Source organism: Syngnathus floridae, chromosome 1, assembly GCF_059516105.1.
Source record: "Syngnathus floridae isolate MCC-2025c chromosome 1, RoL_Sflo_1.0, whole genome shotgun sequence".
Classification (NCBI taxonomy): Eukaryota; Metazoa; Chordata; class Actinopteri; order Syngnathiformes; family Syngnathidae; genus Syngnathus; species Syngnathus floridae.
The window spans coordinates 2662042-2689399 of NC_142413.1; the positions used below are offsets into that span (position 1 = coordinate 2662042).

Here is a 27358-nt window from a genome sequence, read left to right on the forward strand (position 1 = left end):
ATCTTTTATCAGAGTCTTTAATCATTTGGATATCAGCTCCGTCCGTCGCAGTCTTTAAAGAAAACCAATATTAGTGCCGTACTGATAAGATATGAGAAGTTCCAAGAACAATACATCCATCTTTTCGTCTGTTATGTGTCTGACTCAGAATGGCATTATTCATTCAAATGGGGAAAAAAAAGATGATTTGAGATATTGATTCAGCTCAAGGCACCACTGAACTTCTAAAAAAGCGAGCGAGATGTGGGAATTTGTTATCAACGCGAGTGCACTTGTCTGTATTTCTTCTCGAACCATGAGCAAATCCTTGAATGCATCTTTGAACATTGCTGCTGGTGCCTTCAGACTGTATCTTAAATTTGCACTTGGGAACTGCCTTTTTTTTTTTTTGTGGAACTGTGTGCTGGAGGCAACGGCCAGTCTGGCTTCTCCCCTTGCCGTGCGGGATGCAACAGTGTACGGGAGCCCCCCCCCCTTCTACTGTGGAGCCAGGCGTGAAGCCTCTAATGAGGGTTTTTGTTGTCAGCAGTGGGTGGATTCAGCCCATAGGGTTGGATGGGAAGCCAAGTTTGCTAGGCCGTTGGGGGTGGGGAGGGGGATTTTTGCATTTCTGGCAAAGCTAACTGCTAGCAGGCTTTTCTGGCCTTTACAGGTGTCTCCGTGCTATTGTTCTCCAATGGAGTTTAGTGTAAGGTGGCCTGGATGGCAATTAGTGGCGGTACGGGGCTTTGACGGCGTACTCTGAGTCATCTGCAAAGGGTTTTGCTCATATATGCAAAGTACAAAGCCTGTTGTACGCCATTGTGTGCCTTCACAAAGCTTAGCATTCATACTTAATCAGCTTAGTCTGTCCTTCACTTTATTTCTTTTTGACACACATCCATGCACTTTCTGCCTTTCCCTTTCCATACTGTCATGTTTTAGAGCTGGGGAGGAAAAAAGAAAAAACAGGAAGTATTTGGATTTTTTTTATTAATCTTAAATTAATTTTCAGGTATCCAGAGTGTTGATTTTCGGATGACATTACTTTTACTACTCTGCCGCTATTGGCACAATGTCGGAAAGATGGGTTGTCTGTTTTCTGTTCGTAGTGTTAACAAAGCTGTGTTTAGCCAGAGATGGGAAAAATCTTGCCACAGTTTGGCTTTAGCCACAGGTGCTTGAGCTCATTCGACAAGTAAACACGTTTGTTTACCTGCCGGCGAGTAGACGCACCTGTGGCTAAAGCCTGTGTCTGCGTTTAGCTAACTTAGCTGGCGTGTTGTCACATAAATGTTGAACCGAAACTCTCCCTAGTCGAAAAATTCACAATTTTCCGACATTCATCTGTGTAATCTGAAAAATCACTTACAAATCAGGGGATTTTTTAATTTGATTAACATTAATTGAGCTTTTTTGGGGGGTCATGTTAGCAAAGCTGGCATTTAGCTAAAGAAGCTAGAATTTTGATTGTATAGATGTTGAGCCAATGCTCCATAGTCCCAATCCCTAAAATATCTGCCCGATTTGGGAATTTTTTTTTTTTTTTTTTTGCATTTCACAACATTAGCAATGCCATTGTTTTGCTAACAACTTTAGCGTTTTGATAGCATCAAAGTTGAACTAGCTAGCTTAGGCTTTAAAAATAAAAACTTTTTTAAAAAATTTGTTCATTTTAACCGTTTACTTGTGTAAAAGGGTTACATTTACTTTAACCACTCTTTTGTTCATTATCAGCAGCCACATAAATATCAAATATTTACTTATATCGAAGGAAAACATATATAGTGTGTTAGTCTGCCACGTAATAGGGAATGATGTGATCTTACCGGGCAACCTTTAATGACTCACTTAGATGATTTCCCAGAATGTGGCGAAATAGATTGTTGAGATGATCTAATGGGGCTTCTCGTTGCCCCCCTGACTTGATGTGACGTGCATTGAGGATCTTAACAGTGAAAGGTCGATTACTTTCTTAAATGGATGCAAAGGGAGTCTTTTTTTTTTTTCAAGTCGGTGGTCTCATCACGCATGTTGTAATACAACAGGGGGGGGACTGTTTCGTTTCGTTTAATCCCCCTCCCTCCTGCTTCCAGTTCCTCAATAATTCATTAATCGCCTGCTAATTGGCACCAGATAAAAGACAAGCTAACTAGGCTAAGTGTTCCTACCGTAAACAACAACGGCAGAAAAATGAGAGTGAGGAGATTTTACTCGAAATCTTTTTGCCTGAGTGGGAAAAGTGTCATAAAAGGTCGCAAAAAAAAAAATCTAACTGTAAATAAACAGGAAAGAAGATGTTCTGTACAAAAAAATAGGTTAATAGGTTCGGATATTCATAACTATTTACAGTCTGTTTGTGGTTTCATCAGTGCATCATATGTAGAGGTGTTCCTAATAATTTGACCGGTCCTTAAACCAAACGGACCGTTATCTTGGTCACGTTTTTTGTATTGCTTCCAATAGGATAGGTGTCCCTAATGAAGTGGTCAGTCTGTGTGCAAGTGGTAGTTGAAGCACTTTACAGCTTTACTGCCTCGTAGTGTGAAAGGGTGTCACTGTGTCACGCAAACACATAAACACACACACACACACAAAACACACACACTCGTCCTAAGAAGGATCATCCAATCCTCCTCGCAGCTTTTTTTTTTTGTGAATGTGATTTTTAGCAAAGAAAAATAATTATCTGTAATAATGTACTTTATAAAAACATAGACTAATCGCATAATTCAATAAAATGTATAAATTGAAACAATTTTTACATTGTGACTTAATGCTGCAATCCAATTGATTGTACTGCTCCTTATGCTGTGCCTGCCTTGACCACCGGGAGGCAGTATAAGACACAAACAGAGAAGAATAGAAATTTTTCTTTTTTTATCTCGGTAAGATGCTGTGACATTAAGTTGTGGGTGGGACTGAGTTTAAATCAAGTTGCGTTTTAAAAAAGTGGTGTATGGGAAAAAAAGTTTTGTGTGGATACAAGTTATTTTTCATAGAAATGTGTTTAAGCCTGTGGGTGTTATCGGTCTGTGTGTGTTGCACCACCGTTTGTGTTCAAATCTATCCATTGCTTCTGAAACTGCGATGATCAATGCTAACCGTTAGCATGTAAGTGGCATTTTACATGGTTTGATAGCATTAAGCTAAGCAGGCAAAGTGCTATGGTTGTTTGAAACGCATAGTAAACCTTTACTAGGAGTGGAAATAAACAGTTTGAAGCCACTTTTCTACAGGGGGGGTTATTGTGCCCGTCTTCAACCGCAACCCTCAGCGCTTCTGCAATATTTAAAGATGATAGAGCGAAGATAGCTCGGAGAGGAAATGCGGTCGGGTAATTCTGCTCGGTTCAGATGGAGTAGACAGACAGAGTGACTGATTGTCTTCGGGTCAGAACCGCAGCGAGCCGCTTCCTGGCCACATGCGAGCGGGTAAAACCTCCCATTCCTCACGGCTGACACCTCTCGCCACGTGCAGCCCGCAGGAGGTTCGACCCGGTGAAATCCGGTAAGAACTTTTTGGGCCGAACTAGCACTTTGATCAGCTCGGCGTGAAGCCCTCAGCGAACTGGCAGCTCTGGAGTTTCTATAATAAGTTGAGGGGAAGAAAGTTGAAACGCTTTAACCTACGTGTCTTGTAGTCTGACATGTAACAGGGGGGAGAAGTTGTTGCCATGGTGACCCATCATTTATGTTAACGCTCTTTAATGGACCTTCGTCAGACGTACACGGACTTGGATGCCTTCTGCTTGACCAAGCTCGAGAAACGGAGAAAGCTAAAGTGGTGTATTTTTCAGAGTCAAACATTATTGCGCAATCCGGATTTTACCATGTGTTGTAATTTATCGCAAAAAACAAAAAAAAAAATCACGTCGCGGAACCTAACTCTCGTTTCATAAATATCTCAAAATATTATTGTTATTATATCGCGAACGTCTCCATGGCAACGCGTTGATGAGCCAGTTTACCTCTCAGCCCCTCTCATCCTTCGGCAGGCTTTCTCAAACGCTTGCCCGTTTGTGTGTGTGCGCACGCACAGTTGTAATTAGCGCTTAAAAGAACGCGGCCCATCTGGCTTTGGCGTTAGCCCGCCGTTGTTACGCCGCGACCTCGGAAAGCTCACGCTCCATTTCCTGCACTAAATATAACCTGAATGAAACCGGTGTCATAAATACGATATTACATTTGGGAGGTTTGTATGCGGCGGTGCTGGGAAAAGCGAAATCACATGATGGTTACGGGCAATTATGTTGTTGTGAAACTCTTCACGGCCTCACGACAGCTTCCTCTGTGTTGGAGTGTCTGAGCAAAGATGTTCACGCATTTCTTCTTCTGCGATGACTTCAACTGCTTTACAATTAGCTTGAAAAAAGTCACTAAGTTACTTCACTGATTACTTGATTTTAAATGGAACTTAGTTGACTCATTGACTGCCATTGACGAGTCAAAAATATTATATTATATTTTTATTGACAGTGAATGAGTTAAGTGATTACTTGATTTACTTGATTTTTAAAAGTAACCGGTACGATACAGACTAACGATACCTCTCGAACATTTGATTTATAAAATTTTATTTAAGTTTGTGACCCAAAAAATGATTCCTGAAGTCTTGATGATGATTCGTCATTAGCGCTAACTTCAGCGAAGAAAAACATTTTGCCTGAAGCATCATGGGCTGGTATCGGAAGCCTCCACGAGTTGCCGATACTTTAAAAATAATAATAAATAATAAATGGGTTAGGACCAAATTACAAAAATACTACTTTTTGTGTACTCTAGAAAAAGTCATCACTGGCCTGGCTCACCACAATTTTGTCTTTCTTTTCATCCCGCCTCCTTCTATCCCCACGCAAAAGAATGCTGTTACAAAAGGTCAAAGTGGGCGGGGTTATCGGAGGTCTCCTCCTTTGGGGGGGGCTTGATGGATGTGTTACAAGCCTGCCAATTCCTTTTCGCTTCTTCCACAGCAAATCTTTGGCTAATTTGTGTGAACTGGCATCCGAAACGGAACTCTCATGAACTTTTCCCGCAACGTGATGACGAAAATGCGATTCAAACTCCAGCGGCTCGCTAATCGAACGACAGCGGCCTTCTCGGAGCGCGGGTTTGAGTGCTTGTCGAGCGTGGGTGTGAGGACTTGTATACGAGCCCGCGTGGGCTGTTTGTGTACACTGGGTTCCCCTTGCCCCCCCCCCCCACAGTCTCCCCCGCCACTGTCATTACTGCTCCCGTTATTTGCAAAACAAGGCAGACAAAGGCAGTTTTGGGCGTGAAAACCACAGAAAGCAGCCAGCACCACTTGACCCTATCAACCAGTGATGAGGTGAGGTGGAGTGGGGGGGTGGGGGGCTTGTAAAGCCAGGGGAGAGATAATCCCTCTAGTAATGCCCCCCCACCCCTCGCCATGTTCTAACGTGGCGCGCTTGGCTGTCAATCACTCAACAAAGCTGTCTGTAAAGGGATTAGGACTCATTGGACTGTCCCTACAACACCAGCCCCTCCCCCATTGCTTTTTCACCCCTTAATTTTACCTCTGCTTCAGCCCCCCCCCCCCCGATATTTTGGTTGCTATGGGAACAATATCACGTGCCTCAATTTTGCTGTCAGAAGTTTGTTGCTCCTTTCCTGTCTATCTCCCGCCATCTTGGTTGTTTTTAGTGCTTGTTTAACCTGAACCGGTTGGCCGACCTGCATGCCGATTGTTTATTTTTCGTTTTTTTTTTGCATGTCATTTGCCTCAATCTGACCAGTTTGACCGGTCGTCGTACGGCTACGGGTTAATCTGCTCCAATCTCGTGCATAATCTAAATACCGGCTGAAAGTTGAGGTTTGACTTTCTGTCAATAATGCCATTTTGAAGTGAAGGCGGATTAAAACAGGTTTTTCCAACCTTCATTGACCTAATACACGTACCTTGATTTCCGAGTGACCCGATTTACAAGATTTTCAAGACGCTAAATGGTGTCAGGAAACTTCACAACAAGCAGCTTGAAGCTTCGACTTCCCATTCGCATTTACTATTTGATCAACTTGTATAGACCTAGCTTAATGCTAACACAAAATGCCAAATGCTATAGACTGGCTAAGGAAACTAGCATTGATGTCACGGAAGCTATAACTTTTTAAACAATGGATATTTGATCAACTTGTATAGAGCTAGCTTAATGCTAACACAAAATGCCAAATGCTATAGACTGGCTAAGGAAACTAGCATAGATGTCACGGAAGCTATAACTTTTTAAACAATGGATATTTGATCAACTTGTATAGAGCTAGCTTAATGCTAACACAAAATGCCAAATGCTATAGACTGGCTAAGGAAACTAGCATTGATGTCACGGAAGCTACAACTTTTTAAACAATGGATATTTGATCAATTTATATAGAGCTAGCTTAATGCTAACACAAAATGCCAAATGCTATAGACTGGCTAAGGAAACTAGCATAGATGTCACGGAAGCTATAACTTTTTTAAACAATGGATATTTCATCAGACACTTTTCAGCAACACATGGAGAGACAATCTAACAATACGCAAAGGCATCTATTTTTTATCCTCTATGTAAAACGACTAACTTATTAACTGGTCATCTTTAATGACTTCAAAATGAAATCCCGACGGTTGAGAATCACTGCTCTGTAACACGGAAATGCAAGTAATGTTTCAGTCTGAATGCAAGCAAAGGCCGCTGGGAACAGGTTCTGGTTTTGAAAGAGTCCAAAAGATGCACCCACGGGGGCTCCTGTGACGCCCCCCCACCCCCTCCCCCCTCTCAACTCCATCCTTCTCACCGGTTTCTTTGTCACACTTGTGTCCATCTCTTATCTGGCCTTCCTCCTCCTCCTCCTCCTCCTCCTCCTCCTCCCTTTTCAAAGCCTGTCGTGCTTTCTTTGAATGCACACACGCAGGCAGGCATCCACTCCTGAAACGCCGGCATATAGTCGAAGGAATAATAGAATACTGAGATAAAGCGTCAAAGTGGGGAATAAAAGGATAAGGCAAGCTGAGAGGGATCCAGAAGCTTCATTTTATTAATCTACTTGGAGAAAGAAGGGGGGAATTTCTCTCACCCTCCTTCTTCACTTCCATACTGGCACACAATGGGGTGATTGGTGAAGGGGAGGTAGATAATCCATCCCGTGCTCCAAACTGCCAAATTAACCCTTTGGTAGCCGTCTTTCCGAGTTACGTCCACACTTTGTCTTTGCTGAATCTTTGTCCTGGTTTCCCAGATTATAACGGTATATTTTTTTGATATATTTGAAGATTCAATTTATAGATTACTTTTATATAACGTTCAAATTTTTCTTTAAATTAAAGATTGTGACATAGTTTGTTAATGCTTTTAAATACTATGATATATTTTACAATACTCTAATCAGTAGTGTTTGCCAATTGGTCACCATGACCTATCTCAGTTGGATGGGGTACAAGAACATTCCAGATGTCTTCTGTTGGAGTGTTTGTTGTGAAAAGTGAGGTCTAGTTAAGGGCCAATAAGTGTTGTGAAATATTAGGATGGGCTGAATTGGGGAATTAGCCATAACGATATTTATATCTGTATGCGACTTGTTAAAAAAATGAGTAGGAAGAAGTTCCACTTTAAATTCATAATTGATGTGACCAAAAAAATCTCTTTTTTTTCATTTTTGTAACAAAAGTAGGAATTATATTTAACGTATTTCCAGCTAGTGGGTCAGATTCTTGTGGTGTCATATCAGTGAACCAAAATATCAGCAATAGTCCTCTGAACATGCATCGTAGGTCGGCCTATACTCGTAAATCTAAAAAAAAAAAAAAAACATTCAATTTTGTCCATATTAAATCAAAATAGTCAAAGCGTAAACGTATTTCTGAACTTTTCCAGTGCTCATCACCCTCGTAAAGTAACATCAGAATGAAAACAAACCATTAGCCATGCTAGCTAGCTTGTTAGCATCCTCAGTAGTGAGTCTCTCATTTATTGAACCTTAAACATTCAATTTTGTCCATATTAAATCAAAAAAGTCAAACCCTAAACGTATTTCTGCACTTTTTCGGTGCTCATCACCCTCGTAAAGTAACATCAGAATGAAAACAAACTGTCAGCCAGGCTAGCTAGCTTGTTAGCATTCTCAGTCGTGAGTCTCTCATTTATTGAACCATTTATGGGCACGCTAAGTCTCATAGCTCATGTCAAGACATCATCATAGACGTTCTTTTAGATCTGCCGGCGTCCTACAGGCGTGACATCACATGGCGGCCCATGACGCGACGTTTGCGCTTGGCAGCTAGCTCCCCTGTTGAAATTGGCCGCGTATCCCTCCCTCATCTGGCACGGGAAGAAGGGAGCGCGTCCCGCGGCGAGGGATTAACGCTGATTTACACCGACCGGCATGCACACACACAAACATAAATACACACAGACACACGCGCTGGTCTTGTTGGCGCATCTTGAAGAAATGCAAAGCGCTTTTTCGCACGAGTTGCTGGCAGTGCATCGGGGGGGATACTATGACTTGGAGCTTCAGGGGTCTCAATTTCGGGGGGGGGTCCAAGGATCCGTATAACTCATTCACTGCCATGGTTGTTGTTTTTCTCAACTGGAATCCAACAGCAGTTATTCATCGAGCACTTTTTTCAAGGAATAGGCATGGAAAAGGTCTTGCCATTTTTTTTTTTTCCCCCCCGTTTTATCGTGTGTCATTTGCATTGAATTATTGATTGTGAATTATCTGAGCTGGACCTCCAAGGGAGCCCAGATTGAGAACCACTGGTGGAAAGCGAGGTCGTGTGTGTGCGTGAGCTAGTCGTGTGAAATGCGGTTTGTGTCGCGGCCCTGTTGACACCGCAGCAGCTCCTGCGTCTTCGCAGATGTGCGTTGCACACTGTGTCTTTGTCCTGGAAGGTGGAGGGCGAGGAGAGAGAAGGGGGAGAGGGGGCAGGGCTGCCCTGGCCCGGCCCTCAACCTGATTGAAAGGTGTGTCTGGCCTTTAGCCTCTCATCTGGTCGCTTCGCACACAGTTTCACACGCTGGGCGGGCCTGGAAACCCAATTCTGTCTTTTCTTCTCGCCTTTTCAAAAAAAAAAAAAAAAAAAACCCCTCCAGCCAATTACGGCCCCCGCCATTCTCCCCTTACTCTCCACCTTCCTTAACAAGCAATCTTGTTAATGTCACTGTGCCTATTTCTCCTCCCATCTTCTCCTCTGCCTCCGGTTCTCTCACTTTCAGGAGAACACATGTTGAGATACACAGAAAAGCCCCAACGTCCATCTCAAAAATGGACTCGCCCGCTAAAAGCCACAATCCGCATATGCTCTAATTGAAGGCCATTATAAAAGCACTGTGGGGAAATATCCTTTATATTTCTATATATTTAAAACGTACTGAAGAAATGTGCCGTATATTTTGGATGACTGGCATTCCACTTCATTCCAGTGGGTAAAACAAATTGACTTACCGCAGCGCTGACCCGGTTGTTTGTTTAGCGACGCACGGCCGACGGGCTGGCGAAGCCCGGACCGAATCCGCACCGCAGCCCCGACGCTTCCCGTCAACCGTATGCGCCGAATAAATCACGTCCAGCCGTCGAGCGCCGTAAATTATGCAAAGGCTTCATACGTGGAAACAGTGTAATTCCATGTTGAGTGTGAATTAGCCTCCGTTTTGCCCTCAGGCGCATTTCTCACTCAACCTCAAGGCCTCATGGGAGATTAAAATGCCAAATGCCGTTCAAGATGGACCTGTGATTTTCATCCAAGTCATGTTGAGAGGCCAGCGGTACCCGAACCGTGTCTGTCCCGATGATTAAGAATTGTGACCATTGATTGAAATAAGAACGTCCACATTACTACACGTAAATGTACCCATTTAATGATAGACGCACCCATTAGCCTATTTATATTAGCCGTTAGCCTGTTTACATTAGCCGTTAGCCTATTTACATTAGCCATTAGCTATTAACATTAGCCATTAGCCTATATACATTAGCCTTTAGCCTAGTTAGATTCTGCTTCTGGTATGGTATTTACAACACAGCTAATGTTGCGGTAAAGTAAATGTAAAATTAAACAAAATTAGACATACACATAGTTTTTAGCAACCTTGCCAAAGGGAAATGATTCAAACAATTCACCAAGTACAAAAAATGAGGATTCAAAATGGCAAAAAAACAAGTCCTTCTCTCCGCTCTCAAACAATGTGATAATGTGCGAAGCCCCGCCCCACTTTGCTTAGCATCTTGCTTATACCTTCTCATGACCACTTGTTTGATCTTCGAAAATGTATCCGCCTAAAACCTCCGGTGGCTTTGCTACGGCGCAACAACGAGGCGCTCTAAATGCTCCTCCTTCAATTGAGTGGGCAAATTCATAAAGGGATGCATCACGTCGCAGGAAACTTTGAACCCGGTGATAAGAGTGCACCGGGAGGACAGACGTGCCGACTAAAAAAACAAATCCGAAGTTGAAGGAATGCGCCCCAGGCTTAACCTGCAATTAGCAAGCTATGAATACTAAGTCGGCCGCGACGTCGCAGACTGCCGCTCGATGCCGTTTGACCGCCGACCGCACGCACGGTCGGGGGCTCCGCCTTTCATTGGCGGCGCGAGCAACAGATGAGGCCGCCTCGGCCAATCGGGCGGCGGATGAGGGTTGCGGGGTGACAAAGCGCTGGCCCGGGCCCCCCTCCTGTTTTTTTTTTTTTTGTGAGCGTTAATCTGCTTTGTGTGCCTGCACGCAGCATCAGCGCTCAAGCGAAGGCCGTGACCTCTCACACCCAGCGGTGGGGATGGGCCGGGGGGGGGGGAGCCCGCCTTCAACGCTAACCGGGGTTCAAGCTTTCGCACTCTGTCGGGTCGTCGCCATAGCGAAATTAGCGCTTTCATACCTTTGTTGCCGATACTGATGACATGGTGAAAGTGAAAGTGTCGGATGGATGGATGGATGGATGGATGGATGGATGGATGGATGGATGGATGGATGGATGGATGGATGGATGGATGGATGGATGGATCTTCTGCAACCCGTTGGCCATCCTTCTTTTTGCCTCCTCCGCAATGTCGCATCGATGACACTCGTCGCTCTCGGCTGTCAATCACCAATTTCAAAACGGATCAGCTCTTTCCCCTGTCACACCTTAAAGAAAAAAAAAAAAAAACACAGCTGCGTAGACGTTAGCGGTACGGCTACACAACATCCTGGGAGAGCCCGTCGAACAAAGGGAGCACTAAAAAGTGTATTTCAACACCCTTTTTAGATTTCGTCTCCGTAATGATTTGGGCTTCTCCAACTTGTCATGTATATTTGACAGTGTGTTTGCGTGCGAGCCCAGCGGAGGCTTCCTTTCCGCAACGCTCCCCGCTCGGGAGCCCGGAGGTTGAGAATGAACACGCACCCATCTGCGCACGCCTCCCCAACCGAGCCGGCTGTCTATTTATTCCTCGATTCATCCGATTCTTTATTTATTTTACACGGCCCTTCCGAATGCAAATAGGGTTTGTATACTCCCCGCCGAACTGGGGCGCAGCACGGGACCCACGGTGTGTGTGAGTGTGTGTGAGTGTGTGTGGGAACCAGTGAGCAATAGAGCCAAAGTCCTTATCTGTCACCAGAGAGCTGCCTGGCTCTCTCTCAGCTGTCAATCATCCAACCCTGGAGACAAACAGTCAGCTTCAAACAGAGGCAGAGAGGTTTGCGGGGGAGGCAGTGAGGATGAAGGGATGAAGGCCTATCGGAGGGGAGGTGCGGATGAAGCAGGGGGGGAGGCAGGTGTGTGTGTTAGAGGATGAGGGGAACTATAGGAATCACCAAAAGGTGCCTTCCTGGAAGCAATACACCTGTGAAGCGCTCCAGGAATTAGACAGCCCCCACCGCCCCATTACTCTCAAGCACGGGTGACTTTTTCACACCGCTTTTAAGAGCTAAAGTGGGTGAGAAGTGGCTGAAGCACACTCCCACGCTTTGCCCGACACACACACACACACACACACACACACACACACACACACACACACACACACACGTGCACACATTCCAACACCGATAGCACTCGGCAATATCTTGACAGGAGTGGATGGTATTTTTTATGACTTGAGGCCGCTCACTTTTAAATTTTTCTCTCTGGTGATTGCACGCTGGCTAAATGGCACACTGCCCTACTCAATCAAGTCCGTTCATAACAAGATGAAATCGTCCATTGAGCGAGAAGCAAACGACGATAACTCGGTCAGAAACTGCTAGCATCCTAAGCGCTTAAAACTTCCGTCAAATCAGAACAAGAAGGAGGTTGAGGGTTGGGGGGGGGAGTATGGGGGGAAGGCAACTGAGACTTTGAGGCCCAAATGGCTTCAAGATGCTGACGTCCGACTAGCATGACAAACTAGAAGCGCGCGTTTAGCGCCGTGCCCGTGCTAGCAATCAGTAGGGTTAGCGCCGATTTGGTGTACCTAATGAAATGACCTTGAGTGTAGTGCCGTAGAGTTGCAAGAATGCAATACGTGTGATTAATATTGCGTTCATTTAATGAAAATTGTAACCAACCCGGAGCTATCAACTTGCAATATCACTGGCTTTGGCTCCGCCCCTTTAAAGGCACTCAACACTTCAACGTGTGTGACTTTTGTCTTGGTTACACTTTATAAAAAGCGTCGTCATGGAATCTAGCTTTCAAGTGCAAAGTGCTCTTTTGCGAGTTTACATCCCACAAGTCTCCTGGCGCATATTTGGCGGTCTCGTGGGACCTCCGATGGATTACGGCGCTCCCTTGACACTCTGGCCCCGACCGAGCCCGACCCGAGCTGAGGCGTCCTTAGCTAAAGTTTCAAACTCTTTAGACCCTGTGGCCTCTGAGGGGCATACAAACACACACACACACATGCACACACACCGGCAGGATCAACGTCTCACCTCACAGGCTATTGGACGATTCCTGTGTGTGTGTTCATGTGTGTGTGTGTCCATGTGTCCACATATGCGTGTGCGTGCCCCAACACTGTCGAGCACAGGGTGACCTAATTAAATTAGCGGGGTGGTCGGCCTGAACGAGCTGAAGCTCAAAGACTCTTCACACGCCAGCTGCCGCCATCCATTTAAGTGTGTGTGTGTGCGTGTGTGTGTGTGTTGACCCCAGCTACACACTTCAACTGGGAAACCCTCAGTGGGGCTTTTAAGTATGGATACACACGCGCACATTCTCACACACACGCACACGGACCCGCATGTCAGGACCCGCAGTGCTCCATCAGCACACACCTCCACTAGAGCGGCTTAATGGGACCAATCCAGACTTGTATAAATCATCCACAGGAAGAAAAGAAAAAACTAAACGGTGATCGCCACAATAAAAAAAAAAAAAAAAAGCAGATGTGGGCAAAGCAGTTTGGAAGTTGTGTGACCACCAAGCAGACGCGGTTGAAAATTCACTTCCAGGTGACCCGCGACGACGCAAAGACAATTTATGCCGTCTTGGACCTCACATGTCTCCAGCAGCGTCGAGATCGCTGAGGAAGCGTTATTTTTTCTTTCCATTTGAAGAAAAACGTGAAATGACTTGAATACAACCGAACTGTGCTTGGGCCAGAGTCAAAATTTCAAACTTCAGAAATAATATCAAACAGCGGGGTGACTTGACTTTATTACACAAACTTGCTGACTTTTTTTTTTTAATCCAGTACTTGATAAATACACCAAATATGAGCAGAAAACTAAAGTCAAATAAAAGGAGCTTTTTCGAAGAAATACAAACTAATGGAAACTGACAGCCCCTTTAAAAATCTAATTAAAACTAAAAAAAAGAATAAAAAAACAACTATAATGCAAAACTGTTCTCATCAACATCTTCACACTTTTTTTTCCCAGTTTTCACCGTTCTTGACTTATCTTATTTATTTCCTTTTTTCTCAAGCTTCAATTCAAGCGATGACGTCAGGTGTCGGGTGTTGATGAGATGCCGAGCACGGAGCGTCTGCGACGCCGAGAGTGCCAAAGAAGCTGTGAACAAAAGTTCCGAGCTGCGGATGCGGCGGCGGGAACATGAAAAAAAAAAAAAAAAAGACACCAGCGCAAAAATTAAATCAGCAAGGGGAAGAATGCAAATGAGGATGATGATGGAAATGACAAAAAAAAGTTTCTCCTGACCTGAATATGACTGCCCCCCTCCCCCAGACATCCTCCTCCCTACTTTGCTTAGTTAGCTTGACACAAAGAAAAAGTTAGCTTGACGCGGCTTCACCTTAATGCGACGCGCTCATCTGCCGCATTGTGGCCGACGTCGGGCGCCCCCCTCAGCGGGAAAACCGCGACATGGGAGCTGAAGGGCGGGCGTGAGTGTGTGTGTGTGTGTGTGTGTGTGTGTGTGCTCTTTGCAAATGCCAAAGCATCCAGCAAGACTCCGACCTGCAAGTGTGCTGTGATTTTGACTAGATTTGACACAGACGCTGCAGCGCTCCCAACCGCCTCCAGTCAGAAAAAAAAAAAAGTGTGTGTGATGACAAGGGCACATTTACCTTCAAAGTCCCTTGGCGCCATCTCACTATTTTTTTTTTAAGCTGTCCTCCTGAGCAGCTTGCTCGAAGAGAGTTAGGGCTGAACAATTAATCAAATGTGGAAGATAGTGATATGCGTTTTTTTATTTTAGTGCAAAACATCAAGAAACCATTCAAATATGTTTGGGATTTTAAATTTTATTTTGTGGGGGTTGTTTTTATCAAATCAGTTTCCCAGCTGAATCTTGAAACCTACCAAAAGAAAGACTCAATTCATTTATTTCAACTGAAGTACTTTTGATCTGTTCACCAAAAACTCGGGTTTCTGAGCAAACATTTCTTTTATGAAAAAGTTCTCAAGCAGAAGAGCGATTGAATACAACCTGACTTTTTTTTTGGTGACACCTCAAACTATAAACCAAGAAAAACAGGAAAGTGAAAAGGATTGTGAAGACAAATTAGTAATTTCTTGACAGATATTTAACTAAAAACATGCGTGTCTTGGATTTAACCACTAGCTGTTTTTTTTTTAACTTGACATCGGCCATTCCTGCCAACTGCGTCATCTTTTCTCTATCGCGACCTCCCACACATTTAAATCCTTTTCTGCATCGCCAGATGATTCCCGCCACCTCCCGTTTGTGCTCCCTTTCTCGCTGGGTCGCCTGCCCGCCACATGGAAGCTGTTAACGGCGCTGTCGTCGCTCGCACTCACCACTAACATTCCTGCGGGCTTCGCGGCGCTGGCTGACTTTACGTCAACCTCTGGCGCCTCTCCGCTAGTCCGCGCCGCTAGCCTGGCCTCGCTCGCTGACCCTCTTTCGCACTTGATGCTGTGTAGAAGATCTTTTGGCAAGTGCTTTTTGTTCAGCGTAAAGCAGAAGTGCTCCACACAATTCCGCGTCTACAATTATGGACACAAAATAACATAGCAACCGACTTCTGAGCTGTCGTTCGCCGACACCCACGTCACTCACCGGGCAGGCCGTGAGACTTAAAGTGCTCAACAAGAAAATTCAATGTCATTATTATAAAACACTACACGCAAATTATTTTTTTTGTGTGTAGCCGCTGATGGTTATACCTGTCGTGTAACGTAATGTAAGATTGTTCATCGTACAATAGAAACGTTCCGAGGGATCCGGGCCAAGCCTCGACTCTCATCAATTTCCGTGACTGCTGCTTCAAATGTTGGTCCATCACACTCAAAGAGCACTTGTGCTCTTCTTCTCCAGGGTATATGCTTCTTTAATGAAGACACTAATAACCATTATGGATATTTCAAGCCGCCTGTCCGGCGCGCCCGCTAATGGACAGCCGGGCTGTCCATTCGGAATAAAACGACATTATCGTCATGGATTATTCAAACGAAAAGAAAAGTTGTAGTTGTACTAAGAGTTCATTAGTATAATATATGATATAATATATTTTATTTTATTATATATATATATATATATATATATATATATATTGTATATTATTATATAATATAATTTATTTTATTTTATTATATATATATATATATACATATATATTTAAAAATATGTATATATATATATATTTTTTTTTTTTTTCTTTTTTTATAATAAACATAACCTCGTCCAAGTTCCTGTAATAAAATACGACTTGCTTGAAATCTTGCAGTCAGGTAAAAACCACATTTGCGGAGGAATAACGAGTGTTGTGTCAAAGAGGAAGGAATTGAATGTGTGTTGTTGGTATGTATTACATATTCCTTCGCATCTGTTCCCCATTACACTTCTGTGATTGCTGCAGCAAAACATTGGAAAATGCTAGCAGCTGCTTCTTGCTTCGTGCCGTTTCTCCACTTCAGCCAGTGATCCGAGCCAGCGCTCAAGCCTGGAATAATATTTCTCCTCAAAGTCGTGGTTTTTTTTCATTTGCCCCTTTTCATCCTTAAGGCGGACATTTTATTGTTATTATTATTACTCCAGGAGATGGAGAATCATGTCAGAAAGTTAATTTAAGGATGTTTGCTTGTGTCAGCGTTTAAAAATGACGTGGGAGCTGGCTTACCCACAAATGAGTGTTCCAGTCAGTGACTATTTTGTTTGTAGTTTTGCAATATAATGGAGAAAATGCCAGATTTTCCATAATGTGTCTCATTTATTGAAGTTCAAATTGATGAATAGACTTGTTATACATTATTACTCGTTTCTCCTGGAGCAGATCGCTCTCCTACCCAATTCGTCGCTCCCCTGCTGTGCATTTGACACTGTGTGTACATTGAATGTGTGTGTCTGTGTGTGTGTGTGCGAGTCTGAAATTACACCATGAGATTAGAGTGGACAGCTTTATGTGGTCGGGACGCTTTAAATCAAACCCGCCATAAGAAAAGATCATTTATCGTTCCGAAGAGAATCCTACTTTGTTGACTCCGCCTCCCGCCAAGCTGTGATGCGTTCAAGGATGAGGAAGCTTGACGTGGCCTTTGAGGTCACGGGATGGTTCCTATCTAAGTGTGGAAAGAATGGAATTTGATTTTACCCATCTTGAGTCTTCTGTCTTGTTTTTATTACTGGAAAGTCTGGTAATTAGGATCGGGGGAAAAGGGTGGAATTTTTGAATCTTTAGGGGCCTCGTCATTCTGCCTTGCGGAGTCTCTTTTCTTAGTGACACACATTAATTCTGCTAAAATGAAAACACACAACTGATGGCACCTGTGTGCCCGGCTCGAACTCCACAATGGTCTCAGATTGCCTTTGTGGAATTTTGGAAATGTTCAAGCTGTCCGTCACGATGATATGCAGAGAAGAGGACACACGAGCGCACCTTGCAAATGTGTCAAGTGGACGGGGAGGGGCAGCTGCGAGGCGGGGGCGGGTAGACACTCATGGAGTCGGGGGTCTTGGAGGTCAATGCTTGGGTGAAAAAATGATGTTTCTGCCCAAAGAAGAAAAGCAAGCCCCTCCTCTTTTCTAACCCCCACCACCTCCAAAAACTCCATCAGTGTCACCTCTGCCCCCCTCCTCAACCCTTCCCACACCACATCGCGTTTCAAAGTGCGGCCACATGAATGGCTCCATTGTTGACGACCGAGGGTAGAAAAAAAAAAAAAAAGAAAGGCGAGATAGAGAGTGAAAGGAAGCCCAAACGTTGCTCAAGATTCTGCTCAGACTCGGGAAAGTTGATCTTGGAATTGAAAATATAAAAATCTGTCTTTACACCGGATATAAAAATCTATAAACACATCGATCCATAGATGGATCATAGATATCATAGATATATAGCGATAGACAACCTTTTGATACATAATACATCGAAGGAAATGAAACCGCTTCTGTTTTTAGGAGAGCAGTCGGAGGCAAGTTTGAGACGCCAGGGAATAAATCGACAGTACTTCCCGTCTCACTATGGACCGCTTCCAAGTCGTGTTTTGTTCACGGCGGCCCGAAAGATGGCCGCCGTCGTTGCCGGGAAGATGGTGTAATAGTCTTCGCATTGTTCCTCTTTGGCTTTCATTCCGAGGTTGTTCAACTTTTAATTTTTCCCTGACAAGCTCAAATTGTCAGACCTCCCTGCGGCTCCGTCGTGTTGTCATTCAAATTTTTTGTGACGCTCGCGTGCTTTGTGACGGTTTATATGTAAGACACGAGGCCCCGAGATAGAAGGAGCGGCGGAACCGTTTGGGCTCCCTTCGGCTTTCCCGTCACGCAGTCTGTCGAAACCTTTTGACGTTTTCATTCTATCTGCCTCCATCGAGTCACTTTATTAGGAACCCTTCCACGTGTTTTTCTTTCCGGGTCCAGGAATCTAACTCGACTTCCTTCCCGTCCCCCGACAGGTTCCGAGACGATAAGGGCTACGTGCTCTACCCTCAGATCGGGGACCGGCTGGACCTGATCTGCCCGCCGCTGGACACGGCCCGCTCCACGCCCGAGTACGAGTTCTACAAGCTGTACCTGGTGTCGTCGCGGGACCAGGCGGACCGCTGCGAGGTGGCCGGCTCGCCCAACATCGTGCTGACGTGCGACGAACCTACGCGGGAACGCCGCTTCACCATCAAGTTCCAGGAGTTCTCGCCCAACCTGTGGGGCCACGAGTTCAAAAGCATGCAGGACTACTACATCATCGGTAAGCGTGCGCGCGTCGGGCCGTTGGTTTGCTGCCGCGCTTGAGTTCCGATTGAACCCGACCGTGTTTGTTTATCGTACTGATGGTCGTTGAGATTATCGGAGCTCCTTTGCCAGAGGTGGGAACTCAGTCATGTAGTTTCCATGCAAGTTTTGAGTTTTCACAATCAGTTGACTTTATTTATTGCATAAATGTATGGATGGTATTTTTATTTGTTGTCAGTGCAGTTCACATGTTGGCCACACAAAGTCAAAGTTCGGTTGAGTTATTTTGCTCAAAAGTGGCGATACACGAGTGACTCATGTCAAGTCAGTCGGCGTCCGTCGTGTCGGCGCCGTTTATTGTTATCGTCTGACTCGCCAGTCACCACAAAGGATGAAAACACGCTTTGCTTTGGTCGATTCGGAGCAGATTGTTCGCACCCCTCGGGGGGACCCGACGATGAGGTCATTGAGGCAAGTCGGGCCCCGTGCGGTCATATGGGACGGAACATTCCGGAAGCCGAAGGGGTGCTTTGTTTTACGCTTTCGTTTTCACACAGGATACAACAAAGAGTTCGGGAGTGAGACTTGTTTGGTTGTCGCCTCCTACGCAGCTCGCAGGCGGGCGGTTAGGATGCGCTCAGGTGCACGCACGCTATGTGTCTTCGCTTCCTCTCATCTGTGTTAAGCAGGAAAAAAAAAGTGGAGCAAAAGGAAATTTGCTTGAGTAAAATGTAACCATTTGGGCCAGACCTTTACGGATTTTTTTAGGCGGATTCCTGTCGTGGCATTTGGCAGAATAAAATCCTGATTGGCCGATTTAAAAAAAAAAAAAATACTAAAAAAAATAAAATTATAATTATATATATATATATATATATATATATATATATATATATATATATATATATATATATATATATATATATATATATAATTATTATATTTTATGCTTATTTATTTATTATATTATTTATTGTTATTATTTATTATTTTTATTTTATTTATTATTTCATTTCATTATTTATATTTTTTATTTTATATATAAAATTTTTATATATATATAAAATATAAAATTTTATATATTTTATATATTATGTATATGTGTTTTCAACTAACAATATTTCTGTGAACTGAGACAAGCGACTTTACAAAGTCAGAGTCAGTGGTCGCTATATTTAGAGACTATTTTTCAAACAGGCCATGCGCGAGTTTAATTCAGTTGAATTTATTTCTGTGGAAGTTGATGCAAGTTAATGTTGGCGTGAAAAAAAATCGTGCGGGGAAAAAATAGTTTCAAAGCTTGTTTGCTATCAGGAGAAATAAAGCCAATCCCACAAGGGGGAAGAAAACAAAAGCAGGTCTTGTTTTGAATAATGACATTTTCTTTTGTTGTTGTTTTTTCTTCCTGTAAGATGAGGGGAGCAACTGCTTGAAATCAGAAATCGGATTTTGCGAAAAAGATCGGAGATTTCATTTAAAGGCCGTATTGCCCGGGCTCTGGTGTGCGATTTAAAAATCGATTGAACTTGATTTGGTCTTTCCCAGAGCGGGTCGGTCGACATTTGAGGCCTTTATCATCTTCACACGCACACACAGAGCACTCAGACGGATCGATTGACAGTTCCGGTCTGATCGATGAAGGCTGGAGGTCACCCAACCCCCTCACCCCCGACTTGTATATGCGAGGAAGCGAGCGGAGTAGCTTAACGCACACAACATCTAGCGCTGATAACTTATTGATAACTATATGCAAGCTTTAATTGGCAAGGTTCTTAATGAAGAACAGCGCTTACGGTGTCTGCTTTAATGAAGCCGCAACGTCGCTAATAACCGGCTCGTTTAATGGCGCGTTTAAAGAGCCTTAGCTACTTCCTTAGCGCCGGCCATTAGAGAGGGACACGCGCCCGACATCAAGCATGTGGATCGAATCGCCAAGCACGACGTTGGACAGATTTTGTTGTATAGAAAGAATATATTTATAACATGCATGTTCTTCCATCTTTAATACTACAGTATTTATTTTTTTTATGGGCGTGCAGTAGCCACACAAAAAGGGGCGGAGTTTTAGTGAGCCAGTTATCTTCCTTCCTGGTTTGAAAAATCAAATCGCATTTCAGTTTGGATCACCATTGTAGTATAAATTCATGTCTGTAGTGGAACGCTTAAACTAGCATACTGGAGTTAGCATAGCGCTTAGAATCTTGAGGGAACTTAATTCCGCACAGCTCTCTCAAAAGGAAAGGTGAAGACTGATCGCTCCACATTTGGGAAGGAACGTCGAAATGTTTTTTTTTTTAATTTTTCTGGTCCAGGGGGAATCTCAAAACAATGAAGGAGTAAAATATCACAATAATCAACACAAGGAACAGAAGCCGCGCAAAGGTCAAAGGTTGCCGAGAAACAGGCATGAGTTTTTAATTAAGAACCTGCTGTGTCGCAAAAAGAAACACTTTTTTCTTTTTATCTAAATAATTGACTAAAGACTAATTATATTCTGAAAAGATTTATGGTCCGTAATTTCCTATCGACAATTATGATCAGGATATTTTGAAATCGGCGCATGAAAAATGAACGCTACGTCCGGGCTAGCTATGCTGCTACGTGATCATCGCTGACAAGTACTAATGGGTTCATTTACAAATCGAGTCGTGCTTGTGGTGTTGGGAGGGATTCTCATCTAATGACTTTGTTTTGGAAGGTCACTAATGTATTACAGATGCCACTGCTTTGTAATCAGATTACTCCAATCCCATTAAAAGTCATTCTTTTCTTCCCGCACCCCGGGGAGGGGAGAGAAAGAGCGGCAAAATTGATTAGTCATACTCACTGATGGATGTTTTCATTCATAACATGAGGTCAGAGTTTATGTAAGCCTGCGTCCTCGTCACACGCACACATTCGAATGGAGACTCGACGAGAGCGGATTTTGCTGCCTGACTTTGTGGATCGCTTCCATTTCGGTTTTTTTTTAGGTGTCAAACTCATTTTTGTCGCCTGCTGCATTGTAGTCATAGTTTCCTTCGGAGGGCCATTATGACTGTCGACCCAAATAAATGTTATGAACGTCTCATATTATATGTAGTTGAGCTAGTTCTAAAATTAGAGACTAGTAAGAATTTTAAAAGATAATAAAAATTGCTCAAATTTTTCAAAAGTGAAGATATTTTGCAATTTTTGTATTGACACATAAAGTCGATGAACAATTTGTTGTGGCGGGCCAAATATAATTACACCATGGGCCAAAATTTGGCCCGCGGGCCAGAGTTTGAGCCCCCCCTGATATAGCACAAAGATGCCGACGCCCACGTCACTCACCGAGCCAAGCCCCGCCTTTCACTGCCCGCAATACAAACACAAAAAGTATCTTATTGCTCATAAGTGCTCGAATAATCGACGGACTGTGCTGATATTTGCTAGCTGCAGCGCTAATTAGCCTGCTGTTTTAGGCTCTTCCTGAAAAGTAATCCGTAGAAATGTATCATTTCTTCAAATGGCTTAAAAGGTGACACACTCATGCGTATGCAAACGCACACCTCGCAGTGAATGATGGCCGTCTCACAGTCAACATACATTTGACCTTGTCTGCATTTGTGTGTGAGTTTGCATCCGTGTGTGTGTGTGTGAGCTCCTTCACTCCCTCAACCTGGCTGCCACTCTCCCACACACACACTTATCTTCGCCACCGCTAACGAATGCACACTCACATCGGCGCACACGGGGGCCTTCTCTGATTATATGCACACACACACACACACACACACACACACACACACGGACGGACGGGTTGCTGTAAACATCCTCGGAAAAGCTCTAAAAGTTTGGCGACTTGTTGCGAGCAGGTCACTCACTGCGGGACTGCAGTGTTGTTGTTGCATGCTGAGACAGATGGTGTGTGTGAGAGTGTGTGTGCGCGCGAGAGTGCTCGTGTGCACGCGCACAGGTTTTTTTGTCGACGTGTTTCGTGATTGCGCATGAATGCGGACACCGCCGTCTGTCTCCCCGCGTGGGCGTGAATGATCCAGCGACCGAAAAAGGACTCCCAGCCGGGCTTTTTATGCAGCGGGACCCCCGGGGCTGCGCGGAGAGCCCGGTTCTGGCCGTCACGCGCCGTTCCACGTAAACAACAAGTTTAAAATGAATAATAGACGAGTGAGAGAAGTCTAAAAAGCGGATTGTTTGCATCTGCGTGTTTTGAAGTGATTAATTGCGGGTGTGCGGTTTAATTGTTTGAGGTTGCGGTGTGTGCCGACAGCATCGGCGGCGTGTTCAATAATGCAGAGGCTGCCGCTGGTTTATTTATCAGGGTTAAGCTGAAATAAATGGCACAAGTGGCGGCTAAGGATGGAGTTTGGAGGGATGAGGAGGGCGAGGGTGAAGGTGAGTGGCAGATGAAGAAGTGCAAGTGCAGTAGACAAAAGAGGAGACGGTGCGGTGGGAGGAAATCTGCACTGCGCACTAAATGAGCGGCGCCCACCACCTCCTCGCCGCGCCATGCCGCGGTGAAGCATGCGCAGGTGCGCGCGAGTGTTTGCGGAGGCCCGACAAATCTATAGCTGTTGAATTTTTCATCGCGCCGAAAGCTTTTTGATTTGTAGACGCTTAAGTGCTAGGAGAAATGGAAAAAGGTCAAAATGACCTCAGCGTGGAAGTTAAATCATGACCGATCATTTGATCAATTTGTTTGGCCAACTTCTTGTCGGTCTTTTTGGAAATGGGTACATTCTTTTGAAGACATTTGGGTTAGACCATTTCAAATGACATTGCTTGGCTGTCCTCACCGTCAGCGGCAAAAAAGTAGTGGTGCTTCGAGATCGTCACACTCACATATTCTTTATCATCCGCAAAGAATGACTAGTATTACTACGGCTCATTGAGGACATTTGATACTGCCCCCTGGTGGGCAAAGCGCACTCACAAGAAGGAGCATCCGTTTCCATTGAACTGAAGCAAAATCTAAATGTCAAAACCAGCTTTTATGGGAAAATCAATCCACATTTTCTTGCATGCTGTTTCAAAAGTGATTTTTGAGTAAAGTTAAACTCTTTCCACTGCCAGCCATTTTCGAAAAAGAGAAGCTATTGAGCGGCAGCTAATTTAGAGCATTCTGACTGATCTTTCAAGGCTCTAAGAGAATTATGTTTAATGACTTTGTGAAGTCCGGTTCATTTATTAGTAATCATCAGTAGAACATGGGTTGGTTTCACCCAAAATTACCTATTTGGGATGAAGAAATGCAGAAAAGAAGCTGGCCAAGACTCTTTTAAGCCCATTAAAGAAAAAGTCGTTGGCGCTGCTCGTTATGATTCTCATTGAAGACATTTCACGTCAATGAGTTAATCAAGATCTGATTCAAAAGAAAAATGTTCATGTTTTCGTATTGCGGGGGAAACGTGACCTCCTTGAAGCTATTAGGATCCAAAATGGAAGCTCATTGATTTCAACAGTCTTTGCCCAGGTGTCTTTCTCAAAGTCCTTTTCACTTGAAAGCACGTCTGCGGTCTCTCTTGAGCATTAGAAGTCATTCATCATCATCGCCAATCCCACTTTCTTCCGATGGCTCCGTTCCACGCTCGACTCACTGGTCTGGAAAAACGGTTATTGAAATTTCAAGGCCAAGTTTCTTCATCGCAAATGACAAATATTGCCTCGGCCGAGCCGAGCATTCCATCCTGGACCTCCATGAATCTCACTTTATTTTATTTGATTCCATTTTTTTTTTTCATTTACTGCCCCCCCCCCATCCAACCTTCCTCCACCCCGCCCTCACAAAATCTTCCATCAGCAATTTGCCGGCCCCAGCATGCAATGCGTTTCTTTGCGCTTCAGCGAACATTTCCAGTTCTTCAGGCAATACGTTCATCTCTCATTTGTGAAAGCTAAAGTTAGAAATAGAATCTGAAAACCGCCATTATATATCCTACAACGAAGCACTGATCGTAACTCGTGCAGGTGTACCTAATATCGCGCGACACCAATGAGGCGTTTGGGGGGCTGAGCTGAAAGTCGGAGGTTTGAGTGATGAAGGGGTGAGAAAAGATGCAAAATGAAACAACAAAAAAAATCATGTGTGGCGAGTGTAAGTAAGAGAAAGTGACAGATCGCCGAGCTGATTTAGGTCAGCAATCAGAGCTCGGCTACTGTCGGCTTTGAGATTGTGGCGTTGTGTGCGCGTATTAAATTGGGAGGGGGGGGGGGGGGGGATGCGTCGCTCCCGCTTAAGGTCACACACACACTCAGACAATTACACACTAAAGAATCCCTTCTTAATTGGATAGGGCCTGGTTAACATTGCGTGATTCATTTAACCTTCGTGCACCGTGTTGCTCTTTCTCTCTCTCGCCCGCGCGCATGCACGCAAACATTTCTCAGCGCTAAAAGAGACAAAAGCGCTATTGTGCGCAGCCAACCTTCTGCTAAGCCATCAAATGTGCAAGCGCAGCGAGAGGCGGGCGGGTGTATAAAACAAGCGCACCTCGCTGGTTGACCTCTGCCATTCGTAGACGGCATTAGCTCACTAATATGGCGCTTGATTTAGTGGACAGGATCACGTAAACGTGACCTCTTGTTGCCCAAGCGGCAACTTTATGGAAAAATGCATGTACACACGGAGATAATGTTGTTATTCACACTCATTATTGTCTAAAAAAACAGACTTTCAATCTTGAGGCAATATAATGCCGCATGCCTCTTCGCAGTTTAATGGAAGAGGTGGAGTTTTACAACGGGTGTCAAACTAAATGCCAATTGGTTTATTTTCAGGAATTTCGCTTGTTTTATGTTGCGAAAAACAACAGAATGATGTGGGGACAGGCCAGTAGTATTGATGTGTTTAAAATTTAGAATTTAGAAGTTATAAATGCCTTAGCCAGTTGTGCTATCAGGCTAACGGCATGTAGCTTAGCGCCATAGCGGCTGTAGCTTCCATTGTATCTCGTCCTTATCGTTCACGGAAATTATGAATGCTTCTTCTCTATGATGGCAGGAACAATCATCCTAAAATAGAATTTTATGGTAAATAAGACATACGTGCCAAATAGATAAAGACTGAGTCGTAGCGCGAGACATGATGGAGCGGGAAGGTCCACCGTTCAAAGAAACAAGGACAAACAATTGGCTACAAATCCTTTGGAGTCGCCGTTTAAGCGTCCTAATTGCTTCCAAACTGCACAAAGGATGTCATTATCACATTGCATATGTGTGCGTGAGCTTCATTAGCTGTTGACTCGTCCTCCACTAATCTTCATTGTTGTCTTGAACGCTGGCTATGTTTCACCCCAAACGGCCGCACCGCCAAGGTCACGACCCCTCGAGCCCGTAGCTGGCCAGAATATCTCATTAGCGTTGTTGTTACCGGTAATTGTTTGTTGTTTTTCGGATATGACTATTCATGGCAAAATGCGGGAGGCGTATGATCTAAATTGGAGGCCTTGGGGGAGGTCTGCTGTCTCTCTTGAGTGTTCAGATATTCTCAGTAGATGCCAAATGAGTCCCCCCCGGCTCCTCTTTAGGCGGCTTAACGTCCGTATTAGCGCACATCTGCTCTTGTTCCGTGCACTTATTATATATTGATGAAGTTGAGGCTGGATAATTGAATAGCACCATCATGGAGGGGTCTCCTTTCTCCACTCGTACTTCAAGTGGATTGAGGGGGGGGCGGAGCTAGAAGTAGGCTTGCCACCCACATGCGTTTTGTATATGCATGCGTGTGTGTGTGTGTGTGTGTTCACAGTAAGACCAATCTAGATCCTAAAATGGAAGCTCACCATCGGCTTAATATATGCAATTAAGAAGCTAATTAGAGTAATTAATTCAGCCGGGCCGGGGCCCAGTCTGGCCCCTATTCACTGCATTGGAGCCGCCATAATCCTTCACACACACACACATGGAAGAACACACACTCATTATGAGCAGCCTCTTTGTGCGCTGCCAGAGAAGTCGGAACCGAAGAAAGAGGCGAAAATAAAAGAGGGAGAAAGTGAAGCGTTGGGTGCGGCCTAATGAGTGAAAACAGTGTGCTAATTCATCCGCAGCGCCCCCCGCTGCTTTTGGGAGGCGCTGCGAGGGGGGAACAGTCGCTGGTGTAGCCAGTGGCATCTTATTTAATTTTTTCCTTTTTTCGCATTGGAGAATGGCTGCTCTGTTTGATTGCTTTAACCTTTATTTATTCCCTCCGTTCGTGTTCCACCTTGCTTGGAAAGTCACCGTTCCGTTCTGGCAGGTCTGTCTTGGGTTGATTTGAAGTTTTAATAAAGATGGAAGTGCTGTTTTTATTCTACTTTACAACGTAAAAAGGCAAACAGTGCGGTTTGTTATTATTCAATGATTGATACACGTGTACTAGCGTGTCTCGCTAGTTGGCCGGCCCGACTTTGTTATTTTTGGAGCGCAATTAGGAAGCGTGTGATGAGGTGCAGATCAGCCCGGCCGACAGGCAGCTTCTACGTCGACTTGATGGAGGAATTTGGATGAAATAAAACCACCTGGAGACCAATTATCATGTTGTTTATTCTACGATACGCAATACGCGAGCGTAGCTTTTTTTTTTTTTAAATGACCCAACCTAAAATAAAAAAAGCAATATTAATTTTTGTGTGCTGCAACAGTTCTTCCATTTCCAGCCAGTCGAAGGCAGATATTTCCCATCTGTCATGTTTGGCATAAAAATGGCTTGCAAAAGAGCAGTGAGCAACAACTTTTGAGGCGTTTGATCCTACGGGAGCGTGTCTGCTGTTTCTCACTTGACCTTGTGTGAGGCCTCACTCAGGTGCTCAAGTGATGAAATCGCACTTTGGCTGTCGGTAATTGCGAGGCTTGCTCGGCTGATTCCTGACG

General features: G+C 44.3%; 1 protein-coding gene across 4 annotated transcripts in view; it reads left to right on the forward strand.

Annotated features, from left to right (window-relative positions):
- The window catches only part of efnb3b (ephrin-B3b), a 45198-nt gene that overhangs the window by 1770 nt on the left and 16070 nt on the right, over positions 1–27358 (forward strand). For all 4 annotated transcript variants that reach the window (XM_088377803.1, XM_088377783.1, XM_088377805.1 and 1 more), the window contains one exon: positions 18253–18542. In XM_088377803.1, coding sequence (XP_088233929.1) covers positions 18253–18542 — 290 coding nt within the window. The remainder of the gene's footprint in view (positions 1–18252; positions 18543–27358) is intronic.